General features: G+C 40.8%; 3 protein-coding genes across 4 annotated transcripts; 2 read left to right on the top strand and 1 right to left on the bottom strand.

Annotated features, from left to right (window-relative positions):
- Positions 1-1,222: 1,222 nt before the first annotated feature.
- Positions 1,223-8,485, top strand: PHETA2 (PH domain containing endocytic trafficking adaptor 2). Its single transcript, XM_063308414.1, has 2 exons — positions 1,223-1,997; positions 5,926-8,485. Exon 2 carries the CDS (start codon positions 5,939-5,941, stop codon positions 6,746-6,748), a length of 810 nt encoding a protein of 269 aa, XP_063164484.1. The 5' UTR covers positions 1,223-1,997; positions 5,926-5,938; the 3' UTR covers positions 6,749-8,485.
- A 1,621-nt stretch (positions 8,486-10,106) lies between these two features.
- Positions 10,107-14,156, top strand: SMDT1 (single-pass membrane protein with aspartate rich tail 1). 2 transcript variants are annotated; one of them, XM_063308417.1, is made up of 3 exons: positions 10,107-10,308; positions 11,357-11,497; positions 11,700-11,760. In XM_063308417.1, the coding sequence occupies exons 1-2, from the start codon at positions 10,165-10,167 to the stop codon at positions 11,492-11,494; spliced, it is 282 nt and encodes a 93-aa protein (XP_063164487.1). In that variant the 5' UTR covers positions 10,107-10,164; the 3' UTR covers positions 11,495-11,497; positions 11,700-11,760. The 2 variants fall into 2 exon arrangements, with proteins under 2 accessions (XP_063164487.1, XP_063164486.1); XM_063308416.1 differs by lacking the exon at positions 11,700-11,760 and adding an exon at positions 13,239-14,156 and having other exon boundaries at positions 10,109-10,308.
- A 296-nt stretch (positions 14,157-14,452) lies between these two features.
- On the bottom strand, positions 14,453-20,064 carry NDUFA6 (NADH:ubiquinone oxidoreductase subunit A6). The gene is made up of 3 exons (XM_063308415.1): positions 19,906-20,064; positions 18,452-18,567; positions 14,453-14,657 (listed from the first exon to the last, which is right to left on the bottom strand). Exons 1-3 carry the CDS (start codon positions 20,045-20,047, stop codon positions 14,526-14,528), a joined length of 390 nt encoding a protein of 129 aa, XP_063164485.1. The 5' UTR covers positions 20,048-20,064; the 3' UTR covers positions 14,453-14,525.
- Between the last annotated feature and the right edge of the window lie 338 nt (positions 20,065-20,402).

Consider the following 20,402-nt stretch of genomic DNA (forward strand, 5'->3'; position numbering starts at 1 on the left):
GCTTGGAACCAGATACAGCTTCCATCTGGAGTTGTGAATATTCACTGGTGACAGGTTATTTATTTATTTTATTTCCTACCCTGCCTTTATTATTTTTATAAATAGCTACAGAGCCTATGGGAGCCACTCTTCAGATCTACTCCACCACCCTCTCTCCCTTTCTCTTTCTAGTAATATCAGAAATGACAGGTGAGAACATAGAATGAAAAGATGCATAATTATCCTAGACTGGCCTAGGTGGTAACTAGGCACCATGAGATGTCTGCCTCAGGCAAGTGCAGGCTTCCTTCCACCTATTGTCTCTAAGATCACCAATTGTTCCCATCATTCCCAATTGGTATTCCAGCTCCAGCAGTGCTGGCTTTTTCTTTTTTCCAATATGGCAAAGTCAACAGTGGTGTGAAAGGCTTCAACTTAAACAAAGTGGCTGACAGCTTAATTGGGCCCTGCTTGTGTCCATGCATGGCTGGTCTACTCTGATAGTAATGCTGCTCAACTGCAGAATGTGTTTGAGTGAGCAGCAATCAGATGCTAGGCAAAGCCATGAGAGAATCAAAAGATTTCTTAAGACAGAGCTGAACACATCACATAGCTTATGTGGTACCCACAAAACTAGTCTGCTGCCTTCCGATGTTGTAGTGGACACTTTCTTCTTGCAAATCCTGTTTTAAGGCACTGGAAATTCAGTTGAATCAACTTCTCTATGGAATATGGGGAGGGGGCTGGGAGGGATCTCATCCTTTGCAGTGGAATTTCTTGGCCTAGCACAGATTGTCTTCTCTGTTTATAATGAAGAATTTATTTCAGATATTGGAGGGGAGGCCAGGAAGAAACAAAAAGAACAGTGCCTAATTTCAGTCCAGTTTGTTTCATCTCCACTTGCAAATCCCCTTGCTGCAGCAGTGTGTACGAAGGAATCTGTGCTTCTCTGCTTCTGAACAGGTACCCGATGCCTTTCTCTCATGAACCATCATTCTCGGACCCTAGAAGGTCGAGTTCATTAACATGTCTAACGTGTACCTTCCAGTGCCAGCCCATACTGGGATCGTTCTTCAAAGGTGCCACGGTCTCATGAGGCAGCTAAACCAGTCCGCCTCTGAGCAATTCTCTGCGAATCCCTGTTCGTTTGGGGACTTCCGTCTGGTTTGGATGTACACTTTGCCCCGCGATGCCCTCTCGTGGCCGAAAATGAAACTAACGTATTTAAAAGAACCCGGGGGATCTGTACGCGTAATACTGTAGGATGTAAGTACAGTTACAACGGAGAGTTACAGTAACTCCTCGCCTCTTTCAGGAGATACGTTGTGGTGGACAGAGAGTTACACTAGGGGGAGGTTAGACGGGGACTAGGGAAGCCTAAACTCAAATGCCCATTCAGTGACCAACCTCGCAGGGAGACTTGGAATCGCCACTGTCTCCCAACCGATCTCTCCGTGTTGTCGGGAAAATAAAATGGGAGAGGGAGGAACTGCATCCATGACCATATGCTCCTGGAGGAAAAGTGGAAGTACATAGAAAAATAAATATTAAAATACCATTTATGCATCAAATACAGGTCCTCCAAATAAAAACAACATTCTTCGGGTCGGGAGGAGAAAACTTCGGCCGACTTGGACGTCACCCACCCAACTTGTGCTAAATGAAAGGCGATACCGCCGCGCAGGGCAGAAAGACGATGGAGCAGCCTCTGCTTGCTGATATACGGCCTGCTTCTTTCCTACGTGGCTTTCAGGACCCCCAGAGAAGGGGGGGCTAAAAGGAGGGAAACCTGCCCTCGGGAAGCTGTTGGAAAATCTGGATTGCGAAAAAGCTCCCCCTGGATAGTCCCAGGATTTGCTTCTGCAATAATGATCCTACGCTCCGGGTTTTGCCCGAGGACACGGACACCATAACAAGGGAGTCCAGGCCAGAAAGGAAGAAGACACGCGGCTGCTGAAGAGAAGCGGGGAAGTTGACAAAGCCGAGGCTAACGTCGTTCGGGTAGCGGGGTGAACAAGGTACGATTATGGATAAATGTCGCTTCAGCTTTTTAGGATAGGCCTGTTCCTGAATTTAAAAATGTTTCCTCCTCACTCCACTTCCACGCATTCGGGAACTAGATAGCCTGCCTGTCCTTTGCGGCATTAAAAGTTTTCGAAAACGTTTTTCATGCTGAGAGAGAAAAGGAAAAAGGGAGGAAATTCAGAGGGTAACTTTTAGTCCCTGCCTGCTCCAGGTCCCCCTGAGATGGGAAGTGCTATTTTCTTTCCTTGACTTTGCTGGAGAAGCCATCTACTTGGCCTTCTCCAGGCACTTCGGAAATGTACTTCCCTGAAATGCAGGCTCCAAGTAATGGAGCAATGCTGGCTGGGGAATTTTGGGAGTTGAAGTCCATACAGCTTTAAGTCCCCAAGGTTGAGAAACACTGATTTGGACAGTACAAGTTGGAGAGGGTTGCTCTAGAGCCACTGGCTGAGTTCTCCCTCCTATCTTTATCTGGAGATGCCAGGAATTAAACCTGCAGCCTTTTGCTTGCAACAGAGTGGTACTTCCACTTGGAGCTGTCCCTCATTTGCATATAACTGTGGCACAAGCATGCCCCCAATTTATGCTGTGCCCTCACAAAGGTGCTTTCATCTGATTCCCAGTCCATATCTGAGGTGCCTTAGGAGGTCCTTACCTGGTCCATCATTAGTATCTTTTCCTGACACAGGTGGATATAATCCAACATGCTTCACCGATTGGTCCGTTGGTGGTGCAGTCAGGTGAGGTCAGCCTGGCATTTACTGGTCACTTTAGGCTGGTGCAGGCATCCCTCTCCCCTCTGATCCTTGGGCGTTGTCTTTCATGGCCATTCTGGTTTGGGCAGTAGGTGAGTCCAGTTCTTTCAGACTGGTTCTCCCAGGGTTCCAGAATCTGATCCATTTCAGAGAGCCAGTTTGGTCTAGTGGTTAAGGTACCAGGCTAGAATGCAAGAGACCGTGAGTTCTAGTCCTGCCTTAGGCATGAAAGCCAGCTGGGTGACTTTGGGCCAGTCACTCTCTCTCAGCCCAACTCACCTCACAGGGTTGTTGTTGTAGGGAAAATAGGAGGAGGAAGGAGTATTAGGTATGTTCCCCACCTTGAGTTATTTGTAAAAATAATAAAGGTGGGATAGAAAATAAATAAATAAATTTCCTAGCTGAGAGATTTGGATCAGTCTGAATAGCTGCTTAGCTTCTGATGAGGTTTTAGATAGTGGAATAATCTGAAAGTATATAGGGAAACCAGAAAGTCAACTTAATCAGGATCAACAATATCTTAACTTAGTATACCGGAATACCATATTTATGTAATAGCCTAAGAATGTTGCCTTTTTGTTAGCACATCTCTTCAGAGTGGGAAGCCATCCAGTGTTAAGGTGGCCTTGGGTATGTGTATGTGTGCTCATGCACATTTTAAGACTGAATTGTTAATTATCTATTTTGGCAAGAATGTTGGAATTCCATCTTCCATGCTTTTGAATAACTGAGATCAGTATCAAACAAAAATGAAGCTTAGCAAACCTGAGACTGAGAAATGATCAGAGAATTGAAGTCCAATCAACACTTTTGTTATATTCTCTTTCACAATCAATTTATATATTTCACAGATATTGCAGAGCTTTTTTTTTTAATGAATAAGTGTGGATCAGATGTTAGAACCCTTTCACTAAATAGGCATATAAGAGGCTAGAGTTTGGTGTTTCTACAGTCTTATGACTTTATAGATCCAATTCTTGTGGGAAGACATTACAGATATGGTTTTAATTTAAAAAAAGTCTGGGTTATACTAGTAATGCTTAATGAAATTAATAACAAGAATACAAATTGTTTTATGAAGTGGAAGCCCTTATTTCAAGAGCAATCTTTCAATAGAGCAAAAAATTTATTAAAAAAAAGACCACCCATTTCCTTTCCTTTTCTTTTTTTTACTTGATTATTTTGTTAACTTCCCAGCTATTTTTTCCATGATGGAACTGTAGTTCAGCCTGAGATACTCTGTAAGCCAGGCATTGTCACAGTGATTTTGTGTCCTGTGAATGTATATTACTTCCAATAGTGTGGGGTTTTTTTAGCTTTTTAATAAGCCTTTATTTTTATAAATAACTCAAGGCAGTGAACATACCTAATACTCCTTCTTCCTCCTATTTTCCCCACAACAGCAACCCTGTGAGGTGAGTTGGGCTGAGAGAGGGTGACCAGCCCAAAGTCACCCTGCTGGCTTTCATGCCTAAGGTGGGACTACAACTCATAGTGTCCTGGTTTCTAGCCTGGTACCTTAACCACTAGTGGATAGACATTTTAATTTTAAGAAATAGATAGGGAACTGAAGGACTTCCAGATGTTGCTGAATACATTTCCTAGTACCCAGGTATGCTGGCTAGAGCTGATGTGGGATGTAGTTCAAAGTAATTTGGAGAGTCAGTGATTCCACACTTCTCATTCAGAAATATGATTCAGAGAATGTAATATTTTCCAAATGTATTTGGGAGCAGGATTCAGGGCTTGAGTGTCAACATAGCTGACCAATCCTGTACATATCATTTTCATATGGAAATATCCTAGGTGGCTTTTTAAATTAATTAATTAACTAGATTTATAAGGTCACCCAACTCAAACAATGTAACTCTGGGCAGTGTACAACAGAAAAAAAACCAGGAAAAAAAACCAAATAACATAAAGCAAACATTATATAGATATTAAATACAAGATATAAAATGGCGACCAAGCCCAATAATAAAAACAACCAAAAGGGGACCCTGCTGAACTGGACCCAAATGCCTGGGGAAAAAGCCAGGTCTTAACAGCTTTCCTAAAAGGGAAACTGGGAGGGAGACGGTTGCAGAGCGCAGGGGGAAACCACCAAAAAGGCATGCTTCCTAGGTTCTATAAGATGGCGAAGTTTAAAAGAGGGAACTTGGAGTAAGTCTTCCCAATGGGAACTGGGGGGGACAGGCAGATGTTTGTGGGAGAAGCCAGTCCCACAAATAACCTGGTTCTGTGCCATGTAGGACTTTAAAAGTTATAACCAGCACCTTGAATCACATCCAGAAGCTTATTGGGAGCCAGTGCAGCTCACAAAATAGCAGTTTTACATGGGTGTAATGGGCTGTGCACATAACTTACCGCGCTGCTGCATTCTCAACTGAGCTTCCAGATTATCTTCAAGGCAGCCCCATACAGAGTGTGTTACAGTAGTCCTATCAGGAGGTGACTAAGGCATGAATGACCATGAGAAGGGCTTCCTGGTCCAGGAATAGGCACAACCCACATTTGCAGGAGCTGAATCCAGAAGAACTCCCAGATTGCGTACCAAATCTGAACGTGCCCATGCCACCCCATCCAGAACCAAAGATGGAAACACTCCAATTCCTGGATCTGTGGGACCCAAAACTCATAACGAAAATCATTTTACAGTGCAGGTAGCAATCTGTTTGCAAATGAATGAAATCTGTAACCAACCTACAGAGATCAGTAAGAACTTTTCATTTTATTAAACAATGACGCAATGAGAGAATGCCTTCTTTTGATTATTTTAGCACCAGAGACTTATATGGTTTAGCTCTATAAAGTTTGTTACTGTATAAATATCCACAGTAAGATCTTTATAAAGGAGGGTTAGATTGCAGTCAGGAGCATCCACTGTGAAAGGGTGTGTGTCAAAAGTCAAACTGGTGGGCATGACCACATGATTGAAGACCTGCCTCATTTTAATTTGTATCACGTGTGTGGTGCACATAAAAAGGGACAGGGCTTTGATTGCATGGTTCTGGCTGCCATCTCCATGTAGTCACCCTAATTGGCAATCAATATTGTATAGCACTGGTGTATATGTGTATGTATAGTGTTATATTCAAATTTATCTGGATTAATAGTATGCTTCATGTGTTAATTCAGTAGATTTTCTCTCTCTCTGTTCTCCCAGATAGATTACTACAATGAAACTCAATGAACGTAGTGTGGCACATTATGCCACATGTGACTCTCCAGCGGATCATACTGGCTTTCTGTGCAAGCGCATGGAGCGCCACCACCACCACCACCACATCACCTCTTATCAGCGCCGCTGGTTCATTCTCAAGGGCAACTTGCTGTTCTATTTTGAAGAGCGGGAGAGCCGTGACCCCCTGGGTCTCATTGTATTAGAGGGCTGCACTGTGGAGCTGTGTGAAGCTGCTGAGGAATTTGCTTTTGCCATCCGCTTTGATGGCAGTGGTGGCAAGTCTTATGTGTTGGTTGCTGACTGCCAAGCTACCATGGAGGCTTGGGTGAAGGCACTTTCACGGGCCAGCTTTGATTATATGAGGCTAGTGGTTAAGGAACTAGAGAAACAGCTGGAGGAGGCCCAGAGGAGCTTAGCTGCTAGCCATAAATCACCAAAGAAGTTGTCTTCTGGCCGCAAAAGGCATTTATCAAGTCCCACAATGATATCCATCCAAGAGCATCCTGTCATGTTGGAGAATGGTTACTCCACATGGGACAATAGTTGTACTCTTGCAGAAATGGCATATTCTGACCTCAATGGAGGATTTCTGAAGCCCCCACCTTTACTTCCTCGTCGAAAACTGACAGGCAGTGCTGTAGGTGGAGCATTTTCGGCTGGGTTTGCTCCTGCCATGCAGGAAAGTCCTGTATCTCCAGAGACTGCCTGCTTCTCAAAGTTGCATAATTGGTACGGTCAGGAAATTGCAGAGGTGAGAAGAGAGTGGATAGAAAGGAAGAAGACAGTAGAGATAGGAACACATTGAAGAAAATATATTATGTAGAACTGGGAGAAATGGATATTAGGTAAGTTTCTGCAGAACTCGGGTCACTTGCAGGGTTTTCTCCGAACCTATAAAATCTAAGAAACATCCATTATTGTATCTCTCAAAATGGATGATTAAATAAAAGTCTGTTTTCTATTATTTATTGCCACTACACATTATTGCCAGGGATTCTAGGGAAAAAACCATATTCCTAATTATGCACCATTCAGAATTCAAGAAGATATTTCTAAGAAACTGCTATATAGCTCAAAAGAGTGTTGCAGGCCTTTATTTCAGAAAAGCTACTTCTTGATGCAAGAGAAAGATCCATGTGTCATTTCCTTTTTTTATGCTCCATATAATACTATTAATGATCTATATATTGCAACTATTTTGATAGATGCTGGAGCAGTATAGTAGTGAGTTGCCTTGACTATTCATTAGAAAAACAAAACATACAATTTATATATCAGATTTTAATATCAGGCACTTCATATACAGGTAGTCCCCAGCTTATGATCACAATTGGGACTTGAACTTCCATTGCTAAGTGAGGCGGTTATTAAGTGAGTCACACCTGATTTTACGACCTTTTTTGCCATGTTTGTTAAGCGAATCCGACTTACCTCATTGACTTTGCTTGTTGGAAGCTGGCTGGGAAGGTAGCAAATGGCAATCCCGTGGCCCTGAAATGCTGCAACTGTTGTAAGTGCAAGCCGGTTGCCAAGGGATATTGCGATGGTCATAAGTGCAAGGAACAGTTGTAAGTCACTTTTGTCAGCGCCATTGTAACTTCAAATGGTGGCTAAACAAATGGTCATAAGTTGAGGACCTACCTGTACTTTATATTTTCATGAAGTAAGGCCTCATGCAGATTAGAACAAAGCTGTGAATACTTGCTTCCCTAAGACCATCTCAAGAATTTAGTCAAAATACGATTTTCATTCATGAACTTCCCAGCTCATATTCTCAAATGCAACACTGGACAGCCCTAATAAAATATAGGGACAGTATATGATGCATATCTATACCTTAGGTATGCCTTTAGCTGACCTTACCTGTGCTTTTTCTATCTTTTAGAGCTTAATCTTCATATACTAACACAAAAGGTAGAATAAGCACAAGTAAGATCAGTACTAGTAATGGCCATCAATTATATATTTAGTTTATTGGGCAGTTGCAATATTCTAATTAAGATTATTATTTCACAAAGAAAGAATTAAGATAAAAGAAAGTTGCCATGATACATACTAGTAAAATTAAGTTAGTGGGACTGTATGAATTACACTGTAATTTATGTACATCTGATTCCAGAAATGATTTTTCTTCCAGTAGTTTTGATCCCAACTGGTAATATTGTTATGAGTAGTAAAAAAAAAACCTGCTAAATTCTGTAATAAAGCTCATAATCCTTATAACATTCTGGTAATGTTATATTACATATATATTGCATGTTATTTTAAATAAAATATGTTATGGATTGCATTTTACCCAAAATAGGAAAGTACAATATTATTTCATAACTATTTGTAGCTCAAACTTAATAATGATTATTTTTTTAAAAAACTGTACACTTACTTTATAGCTTCCAGAAGGGAAGCTGTGTTAATTTCTTGCAGCAAAGCCAAAGAAGAGTGTGTTACCTTAGAAACAAATGTATTAATTGCACAGATTTTCATGAATCATGTTTTACTTTATTTACAAAAAAATATGAATTAATAAATTGTTGGTTTTTAAATCAGGAGACTGTTTTTACTTTAGAGTTGAAAGGTTTATCAAAATTGTAAACTACTAAAAGAAGAAGAAAAGGTCAAAAGTCTGGCCCGTAAGATGAGAGGCCATCACTGCCTCTTGCTGTTGTTCCCCAGCAATGGGCATCTGGAAGTAGCATACAGATGATCATGTGGCAGTCCCTGATAACTATATCTTCCAAAGTCTTATCTTTGGAGGCCATCACATTTTGTAGTAATTCCCAAAATTACAGTTTTATTTATTTTTATTATTTATATATTTGGTGAAATTATCTGTTGCTGTTATCTTGTTGCTTGGAACTGAGGGTACTTCCACATGCACTGTTTGTTCTGTTCTGATCAGTTCAGCCTCTGCATATTCCCATGCCATCATTTGAGCTTGATGGTTGAGTTGATTTGTCTCCAGCTCAGCTACAGCATAAGAGGAATTGCTGTAAAGGCTTCTTTACAATAGGAATGTTGGAGCTCTTGGGAAGGCAGTTCCTCCATTGGCAGGAACTCCTGCCTTCCCTTGCTTCTGGGTACTCCCTCCTCCCCATAGAGGTTCAGCAGCTGTATTACAGAGCTAGGATTTCACCAATCCTTTACACAGAAGAAAAGGGCTTTGCTGGCTTCATACCTCCCACTCGCAATGACTGCTCAAATTTAGTACAGAACATGAACCCAGCATGTGGAATGAGGAGCATTGGTTGAATGCCCAATTTCAGAGCCTTCTATTGGTCAGATACAGGATGCTTTCAGCAAAGTTGGCAGCAAGATAGATTCTGAAACTTTTTAAGGCTTTGGGGAATGAAACAGGGTAGAAATGCATCTTGAGGAATTAGAAGGAGCATTTGAATTAGCTGACTTTTCCTTTGCAGTATTGGGGTTAATTGGGGATGGATCTGGCCAGAAGCTGCAAAGAAAAGAATTCCAGAAAAGAATCCCACCATGAATGCCAGTGCAAAAGGGGTCCAGAACTTTGCTGAGTCCTCCATTCTTAGCTCACCTCCATCTTCCTTACTGATTATTGTAAGAAAGAATTCCAGAAGCCTCACTCTTCATGTTTTTCCTGCCCTATTTACATATTACAGAGTATGACCTTGGGAGGGCAAAGGAAAGAACGTTTACCAAGGCAACAATCAGAAGAACGTGGCTTGAGTCCAGACCAAGAAATTGGTCATACAGATGCCCTAATTCACATGAAGATGCAAGAGAGGGAAGGGAAGCACATTCACACTTGAAGATTCTGTTACTGTAGTTGTTCTAATAAAAGCAGCTTTAGGCCCACACGGTGTCTGTTTCTTAGCCGGATCTACCTTCTAGAACTCACAGACTGAGAAACCAGGGCTGTCCAGGTTACAAGACTCCAACGTATCACGGGAGGACAGCAAAGAGACATAAAGAAAAGACACACTCCGTTACTAAACTATTGGATTCTTCTACCAGTTTTTATTGGCAACTCTCACTGACGCTCCAGAAGAATTTAAACATGCCGTCTAAACGGAAACTAAAAAGAACTAATTCAAACATTTCTGATATCTACGATTTAAATAACCTCTTTCCGCTTTTTGAATGCTCACCACTGACATCACGCGAGGCTTGAAAAAGCACCGCCCATTCTTCTGCTAGTTCCGGTGTATCGAGAAAGTGCCCAGTTCCTAGGGGAGGAGCTGCCCTGAGGAGATGGCTTCGCGGTTATGGTCAACGGCTGGGTCTTGGGCAAGGTCGCGACCCGTCGAGAACAAGAAGGCGCCCTTAGCAACCTTTTTATCCTCACGAAATATAACCGTCACTCGGACTGGCGCTATCCTGCCTAAGCCTGTCAAAGTGAGTGTGAAAGGTAGCCATGGCTTGTAAAGGAGAAACGGGTAGGAACCAAACCAAGCAATCGCTTAGCAAGGATGGGGTTAATTGGCAGGTTTTGTCAGCCAATCGCGTGTAGATTATTTGGAAGGGCGAATTATTTTAGTGTTTGATCGTTGCCCAGCGATGAGTAGTTGCTCGGGTCGGACGCGGAGACAGCACGTTGTTAAAGGGCGAGAACTCCGTTTCGTGGATAGTAAGCAGCTCGTCCCTCTTCCTCTCTGTGACACCCATCCCCCGACAGGAGAAGCTTTTTTAGAAAGCCGAACTCGTCGGCCATTGTCATGCCTCTCCGCTGTTAGTCAGCATAAGGAAGGGAAAATATTACTGGAGGAACTTGCCCTTCGCACTTAATCTTGTTATGTTATGATTGATGTGAATGCTTTTTGTTAATTTGATTGGGCAATTATGCAGCAGGCCGGCTAATCTTTAGGGATCCCTGTATCACGTTGCATTCCATTCTTCCTCCCACCCCCGAAAACACCGTAAGCCAGGCCGCAGTTATTTTAGAAACTCAGTGGCAGCTTCATCTGACAATGGTTAGATTCGAGGAGGAACGATGGAGAAAGGACACAAAAGTCCTGCGTGAGCTGAGAACCAAAGGGCTAGCTGGTTATAAAAACTGATGGAAATTGAGGTAATCTAAATGCGGATACAATTGTGTTCTGTGGTATCTGCACTCTTTATTTGAAACAACTAGATTTCATGCCTACTATAGGAAACATCTTGAGGATGTATTTTATTAACCATCTTTATTTTTCTAGTGGTGTTGGATACTTCTTATCCAGACTATAGTTGCCTCATGATTTCTTTTATTTGAAGGTAGTTTTCAAAACAGGTTGCACCTGAAAATACAGTAAGGCAGTAGTTAAATTTATTGAGGCACCTGTGTGATGATTCTTTTATTCTTTACATCAGTTCTAGTTATACTCTGGCAGCTATAAATCTGTTTATGTGTATTTGTATAATATGTGCCAAGAGTTATTAACCAGCTTTTCATTAATCCCTGTAGATGCCATTTGGTCTTCTCCGGGTGTTTGCCATTGTAATTCCATTTCTTTATGTCGGGACACAAATCAGCAAAAGTTTTGCAGCCTTGCTTGAAGAACATGATATCTTTGTACCAGAGGATGACGATGATGATGACTAATAGGTACAGTTATAGCTGCCCAACCCTTTTCAGTGTTACAGCCGCATGTACCCTGTGAGTGGTATGTTGGGAGGTGGTTTGAGGAAGTGATTAAAAAAACAGTTGGGCTAGGACAAAAAAATGGTAGCTCCAAGTAAAAATTAAATTTGAATGAATTGAAATTTAATTAAACTTAACTGTTAATTTCTCCCTTCTGTCATATTAGTGGCAACTTTTGAAAGTGCATATGGTAGCCTTTCTCAACTTTTTGACTGTGGAGGAACCCTTCAAATATTTTTCAGGCCTCAGGGAACCCTTGCACATTCAGGCTCAGATATAAGCCAGAAGTTACAAAATTATTATATTTGTTTCATGGGTAGGCCTGTACATATTAAGTGTTCTTAAACTGAAAATACTGAAACTTACCTCTTTAATGTGAAGTTGCCTGAATTTGAAGTAATTTTTTAAATTGTGATCTCCCAGGAAACCCCTAGTGACCTCTCGTGGAACCCTGGCAGAGAAACCCTGGCATATAGCAATGAGAGAGATGCCTGTGGCTCTGGGACTATTGGTTGTACATCCCTGTTTAAATAGAAATGTAACTGAAACCCCTGTGGGTTGGTTGACTGAAGTAGGGAAGATCATACCATGAAGTTGTGGCATTAAGATTTCATAAAAATTGCATAAACATCTTGCTATAATATGTCATTCTACAATGTTCTTAAATATGCCATTTCCAAAGCAGTTGTGCAGATTTCGGATTTGTAGGGGGTGGTTTCTTTAGTATAACTTTGACGTTCACTAACCAGAGGCAGATATAAAATAGCCAGTCAGTCAGTTGTATAGTAGGAATTAAAAACGAGATTGTATGTGGTCAACCAAGGTATTAGTAGTGAGTTCAAATACCAAATTCCCTCTCACTTAACAAAATCTATTTTTGTTCTTCCCCCATGTATTTTTTTTAACAATGTAATTTGTATGTTTAGGATGAAGAAATTTGATTATTATGATTTCACAATTGAGAGTTAGAAGCCCCTTGCTACCAACTTCGAACAACTTTTGCCCAAACATGCTCTAAAGAACACTTGCAGCTTCAAATTGGGAGAAAACCCCATCAATTTCCATCTTTTCCATCTCTACCCCATTTTTTCATTATCATAGCATGAATGGTCCCTGTTCTGTTGATACCTTCCTTTCTTTTTCCTGTTATCTTCTATATCCAGCTCTGCAGCAAGACTGAAGTAAGCATGTACAAATTATACTTTATCTACCTTTAGTTATGTATGCTAGTAGTTTTCTCCTTTGTATAATTATAGCATGATGGAAATTGATACACCACAATTTTGTTGATACTTTGCACTCAATTCTGTAAGGCTAGTAGAAGCATGTTTTGTTAAATACTTGCCAAAAACACATTAAATTTGATTAAATACTATATGTGATGGTGTAACAATATTGTATTTATGATGTGCATATGAATCTTTTCATTTGAACTTATGTATTCTTTAATTTATTTCCTGATCCATAGCAGGTGCATACAATTTTTTTCTGGCTGAAGAAGCACTTAAAAAATGTCAGGACAATAATTATTCCCTTTTGTCATTTAAAGACTGAGTTGCAAATTTTAAAAGTGTTCTCTGGATTGTGCTCAAGCCTCTTGTCCCAAGCTTCAAATTGTATACACACCTGCTCTGAAGAATGCAGAACCAGTACTGCAATCACAAAAATAGTTCCACAGTGTGAAATAATTTCCTATTTCTTACAGGTTTACAAAGTGGCAGCAAGAGGAACAAAGCCATAATAAACTGTTCTGATATCTATGTTTAATCACCACTCCTCTCTGATGTCTAAAGAACATATTTTGGGGCAGCTGGACTTCCCATTGTACCAGGGATTGTTCTGTGCATGTGTAAACAAGGATGCTTAAATGATGTATCTATTTAAGAATACATACATACATATATATCTTCATTCAACAACCACTGCATGCTTACATCTATTTCTGAATGCACTGGATCCCTAATTAATATGGAGAATTCCTCTGGATAGTAAATGAAAACTTACAGATCAAGGCTTGTGTGTTTCTTTTATATATTAAGCTGCCATCCTTCCCACAATTTTTGGGATGTATGTCTTATTGAATTGTGATTTATTTCTGAATATGTTTTGGATTGTGCTATCCATCTTTTGATACTACTTAAACGTCAGTTTTCTCTCTTTGAAGGGAAGGAAAGCACAAGCCTATAGAAAAGTACATAAAGGAACTTCTCAAACTTGATTATTTGATTCAACTGAATCAGCTATATAATATTTAACAGCTACCAATGTAAATAGACATTTTAATGGAACTTTGAGGAAGGTTTAAGTAAAATTTGGTGAAAGGAAACTGCTTAGACATCTATTGTATAAGTATTAGGTTTTTCCAGTTATCTGGCTTTATATTATATTATTTTCTCATGCAGCTGAAGTATCTTAGAAAAATGGTAGGATTAGAATGTATAATGGAGGTATTATGTACAGTTGCTAAATTTCTAACAGCTGTAATAAGCCACTTCCAACTCTGTTGCCAACATTTAAGCTGTGTGTGTTTATATTCCAGAATTTGGGAATATTTCTACAATTTTGAAGCACTGAACACATGAAAACTGTAGTGTACCTGCTAAAATAAATGTTTAAAAATTCAGCAGACTCCTAAGAATGTAATATTTTGAATTTCATTTTGTTCCTTTTTCTCCCAAATAGAATCTGTTCTGCATATACATCCAATAGAACCTCACCATACAATAAAAAGAAATTTAGTGTTTCTCTTTAGATTGCAGTGTTATATATTATTTCAGATATTAATTGCAACAGAAGTGCTACAACACACTCAAATTATATTGAAGAAGGCTTTGCGAAACGAATCAAAGATGAAATACCAGCACAAAACATCCAGAATCAGTATAAATAATGCATGCCTGCACGCGAATACTTTCCTGCTGAAAAGTTGTAAGATCCAGGCATTTATTTGGAACAGAAAATAGAGTCATAGTTCTGTAAAAGTTGATTTAGCTCAAGGATCATGGCCTGCGTAGAACTTGGATAGGAAATCCGTGGGTTGTGGTGTTTCTGTCTCATGAAAAAATCTCATTATATGGGTCTTTTGTTTCCACACATTAATTGTTTCTTGGAATTCCATTTTTCCCTATACCAAGCATAAAAAAACAATCATTGTTTAAATTATCAATATGGCAGGTAGTATTTCCTGTCAAATCGGAGTTTTAAGAACAAAATTATCAAATATTAGCAATAACTGAATTTTTAAAAAACAACCACGCGTTTATATCCAGCAGAATGTCACGATAGTGGTGGTTAATCTATGGCTTTCTATCTAATCTCAAAGCCCTCTTTAGGAAATCAGACTTTTGCTAGGAAATCTGTTCTATCATGGCAACCCTCTGATAGGAAAAAGAGGATGTGAGCAGGAAGTTCCATTTCTGCCTCTGGTTCTACTGCTCCCTTTCTTCAGTGCTATCCACCCTGTAGTGCCTGACATGAATCTTGGAAAAAAACTCCTTCATAGAAAAAGAAAAAAACAGCTGTGCAGTCCTGATTCCTAGCAAGAGCCTAGCATGACTCTATGCTGCTATTAGCTCAGTACTTCTGAAGGTAGGCTCTGAGCATGATATTGCCAAAAAGGGTCTGGATTCTATCTACGATACCTTCATGAAGGATGCTTGGGAAGAGAAGGGATAACATCTTACAAAAACTGGGAAGGAAGCATTTGACAGAAACCTCACTGGTCTCATCAGGAGGGCATTAAAATGGAGGGAAAGAGGCAAAAGCCCAGAACCAAATATGCAGCCAAGGACAGGGGCCAAGAAAACAGAACACAAAGAGGGAAGCAGGATGCCAAGAAGGGATTCAGAGGTTTGCAAGAACTACAAAAGAGATGGCAGTAGATATGCCACTGGAAACCTCAATGTTTTTATACTAAAGTATAGCATATGGGAAATAAACTGGGAGAACAAGAGATCTGTCTTCAGGAAGACAAATATGCAGTGATAGACACCACTGAAACATGGCAGAATGTGGACTTCCAGTGGGGACACGGACTGAACAGCGCTGGGGTGGCTAGGGCTTCACACCGGAGGGCTGGGGCACTTGGGTTTGGCACTGCACCATAGGGCTGGAGTGGCTGGGGCTTCACACTGTGGTGGCTAGGGCTTTGTGTTGCAGTGCAGGGGCGGCTGGCCGCAGCACAGTGCTTGAGGCAACACTCCTTGGCAGCAATAGCAGAGCCAGGGCTGCAGTAGAGGCTCATGGCTGGCAGCAGCAGCAGGCTGAGACTGCTGAAGGCTCCAGGCCTCTAATTCAGTCCCAGCTCTGCTGGCGCCACCACTGCCACCAAGGAGTACCGCTCTGCACAGCAGCCAAAAGGGAAGAGATGGGGGGAGACAGGTGGGGGAGTTGAAGAAGAGGCAGTCCCTTACTTGGAAGAACCAAGGCTCGAGGCTGGGAGGGACAAAGCTGGGAATGGCTTGGATCAGGGACCTCACTTAATAACCCATGAACCTTGCTTAATGGGGACTGCTAGGATTGCTGTTGCTAAGCGATGCAGTCATGTGACATCGTGCTTTATGGCTGCATTGCTTAGTGTTGGAAATTCTGGTCCCAATTACCGTCGTTAACCGAGGACTACTTATAATGAAGGATTTCCATTATCCTGACATGTAATGGGAATCTAACTCTGCCAAGTCAGAAGTCCAACAAATTCTTATCCTCTCTCTTGACAATTTCATTTGTCAGAAGGTGGTAGAAATTACAAGGGGGTCTGATATCCTGGACCCAATCCTCACTAACAAGGAGGAATTGGTTGAAGAAGTAAAAGTGATTGGTGCATTGAGGAAAAGTGATTGTATTTTCCAGAGGAGGATAGACCTGAAAGCTGGCTATCAGAAGAGTGAATTTTGATAAACTCTGAAGGAAAATAGATTAGACTCAATGGCTACAAATCTTTAAAGTGACCAGGAAAGGTGGGAAATTCAGTGAAACAAGATACTGAAGGTAGAATCACAAAAATCCCCACAGGGAGAAATGAGAGAAATCTAAACAGGCCAGCACTGATACATTGAGTGTTTTATAAAATGTTGAAGATAAAAAGGGACACATATAGGAAATTGAAAGAGGAAATATAAAGGAGAATAGAAGGTAGTCTCACACTGTCAGGAAAGCTAAAGCTTAACAAAAAGCTAAAGCTTGTGATAGATTACAGAAATAATAAAAAATGTTCATATATGTTAGAAATGAAAGGAAGCTGAAGAGAATGTACTGTATGCCCATTGTGAGAAGCTAATGGTGAATTGTTAATGGGTGATGATGAAAAGACATCTGTCTTCTTTTGGAAAGGAAATGCAGCCCTAGCTGACCATAGTTATGCTTCTGGGGAAGGAGGGAACTGCAGCTTAGGATGGACAAAAAGAGTTAAGAGAAGATTTAGCTAATTTAATTGAATATATGGCTCCAAGACCAGATGGATTACATCCAGGATACTGAAGGAAGTAATGGAGGTGATGGCTCTCAATAATCTTTGGGAACTCCTGGAGGATTGGTGAAGTTCCAAAAAATTGGAAGAGAGCAAATATCATCCCTATCCCCAAAAGGGGAAGGAGGAAGACCTGGGAAACTTCAGACCTGGCAGCTTGAAATCTATATTGGGTAGCTGGTCTTTGACCAGATTATCAAGCAGCACGTTTCTAGGATAGGCAAGCTACAATTAATAGGAGCCAGTACGGGATTGTCACAAACCAATTGTGCTAGCGTAATCTTAGTTGCTTCTTTGATACAGTTACTTGCTTAGTAGATCATGGGAATGCTATACGCATTACCAAATATGTTTTAGCATTCAAGGAAGAAAACTCAGTCAAAAATGGCTGATACAAATGAGAGGTATTTCATGATGTCTGTTACAATTTCTCACTCTATTTTCCATTTTCATAAAGATTTGACAAAAATCTCTGACAGTTTTCCAGGGACGGTCGGAGTACACCATGCTGTCACCACTCCTATTTATACTAGTCATGAATACCATCACACAAGACCTGCAGCAAAATGCACCCCGGATCATACTCTACACTGATGATGTCATGCTTGCTTCTACTACTAGGAATGAACTGCAGTGGCAAGTACAGGCATGGAATGACCGCCTCAGCCATTTTGGATTCCACCTGAACATAAAGAAAACTGAGTACTGAGAGACTGTAGCCACCCATGGGACACTCCAAATAAATGGAGAAAACTTAAAGAAGGTGGATATCTTTCAGTACCTTCGTTCCCATCTCCAAGGTGACAGTGGCATCAGCAGTGATGTGTGAGTGAGGGTGAATGTGGCCTGGTTGTGCTGGCGAGAACTCACTGGTGTGCTTTGTGACAAACAAATTCCAACCCGTCTCAAATCTAAGAACTATAAGACGATCACTCGCCCTGTGGCACTGTATGGAACTGAGTGTTGGGTAGCCACAAAGGGTACAGAGAGCTGCCTCCATATCATGGAAGTGCGTATGCTCTGTTGGACATTGGGCATCTCCCTGCTCGATCATATCACAAATGATGCCATCTGACAACAACTAGCCGTGTCATTAATTACAGAGCAGATGAGAGAAAGCCAGCTTTGTTGGTATAGACATGACCTTAGAGCAGAACCTTCCACTGTCGCCAAAGTAGTTTACTATCTTAAAATTGATGGCCGGTGGTCACGTGGGCAACCAAAACAGAGATGGCAAGACACCATCAATAAGGACATGCAAATTGAGGGTCTGCGCCCTGAGGATGTGGACGATCCGGCAAAGTGCCATTTCAGGATCTGAAAAGCAGACCCCCCGATAACGGGAAAATGCTGGGAAGAAGATAGAGATTTAACAAAAAGGGGAAATAATTATCTCCATAACATCTCTAATCCTACATCTGCTATGAACTTAGAACAAGTATTATTTGTCTTACCTTAATAACAAGCAAATCAATAATTCTGGGGTCTGTGACATGAGCATTTCTCATAAACATCTCTCGCACCTTATCACGCCCCTGTTTCACTGTGATGTCCAGCTGGTACATATGCACTAGGCCAGAAGCAAAATAATGATACTGAATGAAAAACAATCCTATGTGCATGGACATCTTAAACTTTATCACCACTTCTGATGAAACTAACTTACACTGGTTGTTTTACTGAAATTTGTGGGACATATGATAAAAAAAAATAGTAGAAAAAGATCTTTTGAGCTTCAGGAAAATCAGAAGCTGCTATCAAGTACAAGATTATTCTGATTTTACCATGTATAACTGGTACTCCAAGCTATCAGTGCACTGAAACTAGTTATTCTCCACAGATAATTCTTTCCCAATGCTATCTAACAACCACCGCCCCAGTATTAAATACTATACTACATAACCTCATATCGAAATACATTCTACAGGTGTTTAAAAAATCCACTTAGAGAGAGAGAGAGAGCGTGCGTGAGCACAGTTACTTTCATTTACTAAGAAGCAAAAATTAAGTATTAATTGAGGTAATGCAATACAATACAAAATCTTAAAACTATGAGGCAGGGTTTTTTTAATATTTGGGATTCTCAAGTAAAGTTATCTTGAGCATCAGTTTGATCAAAACTTGGAACTACAATTTACAATGGAAGAAAAATTGGGATTTTTTTAAAATAAAAGGTACAAAAATATCAGTCATACATTTGAAACTCTTGTAGCCTTCTAAGTCTACATGCACAACTATTTTGCATGTGTTGTTTCTGCAAACAAATGTCCTATACAATATGCTAATATGCAGTTAATATTTACACATTTATTTCTGGTTCATGAGTTCCAATCAGTTTCAGGCTACTGAATACACTGAATATGTAACTTCAACAGTGACAATGAATATAAAGATGGGAATGAATATGAGTGAACCCTAGGAACCAGAGAAGATGGGACAAGAATATGGAAAAACGACATTAATTCGAAGTTTGAATTATACACATGCCTTGAACCCTTATATCAAATGCACACAATCATGTATGTAGATACATCAGTAATTAATGTTGTCTGGATGGTCATCTATCAGGAATGGTGTAGTGAATCCTGCAGAGTGCAGGGGGTTGGACTAGATGACCTCTTATATGACCTTTTATGTCCCTTCCAACTCTATGAACTTAATTCCAAGTAACTAGCTCCTGCTTATTTATGCGTGTAGTCATCATGGCCTCTTAGAATGCCCATTATATTCAAAGCACTCCCGTGAAAATGGGAAAGTATCCCTTTATGACCTTCGGGCCGGAGAAGCCAGAAGGAAAGACAAGAGACAACCCAGGTCCACGATGCTCCCTTTCAAGGCAGCCAAGCTAAACGCCTCCTGTCCCTACGACCTTGACGCGAAGATCGCGAACTTAATCACGGCCACTCACCAGTATTTGGGATTTCGCGGTACCAGGTTCTATATAATTCTCTCACGTGCCGTTTGGCTTCAGCCAAATCCCGACTGAAGATTGGTTTTACTACGGCTCCGGCAGCCGCGGCTGCCACTTTCCCTGCCTCAGCGGCCGCCATCTTTCTTATCCAACTAAACTAACTCCGCCCCCATTGTTTCCCTCGCAGAGTAGGAGGGTGTTAATTAACTATGTTTCTATTGGCTAAAAGTTATGACACTAACCTAAAGCTGGCTAACGATTGGCTAATTGTTAGTTTTATGAGTGGAAGAGAGGGCTACCCACTTACCCATGCTGACGAACAGCGTTGAGAGAATTTAAGCTCAACAGTGTACGGCAAGCTCAGTCTTGGCTCTCCTAATACCTAAACCAGAAGTTGAGTAACCCAAGCTGCAGGAATATAAACAGTTGAGATGCACCATACTGATCTTATGGTTCTGCAAAAAAAAAAAAAAAAGGGAGAGCTTTATGTGGGG

This window comes from Candoia aspera, chromosome 7, assembly GCF_035149785.1.
Source record: "Candoia aspera isolate rCanAsp1 chromosome 7, rCanAsp1.hap2, whole genome shotgun sequence".
Taxonomy (NCBI): Eukaryota; Metazoa; Chordata; class Lepidosauria; order Squamata; family Boidae; genus Candoia; species Candoia aspera.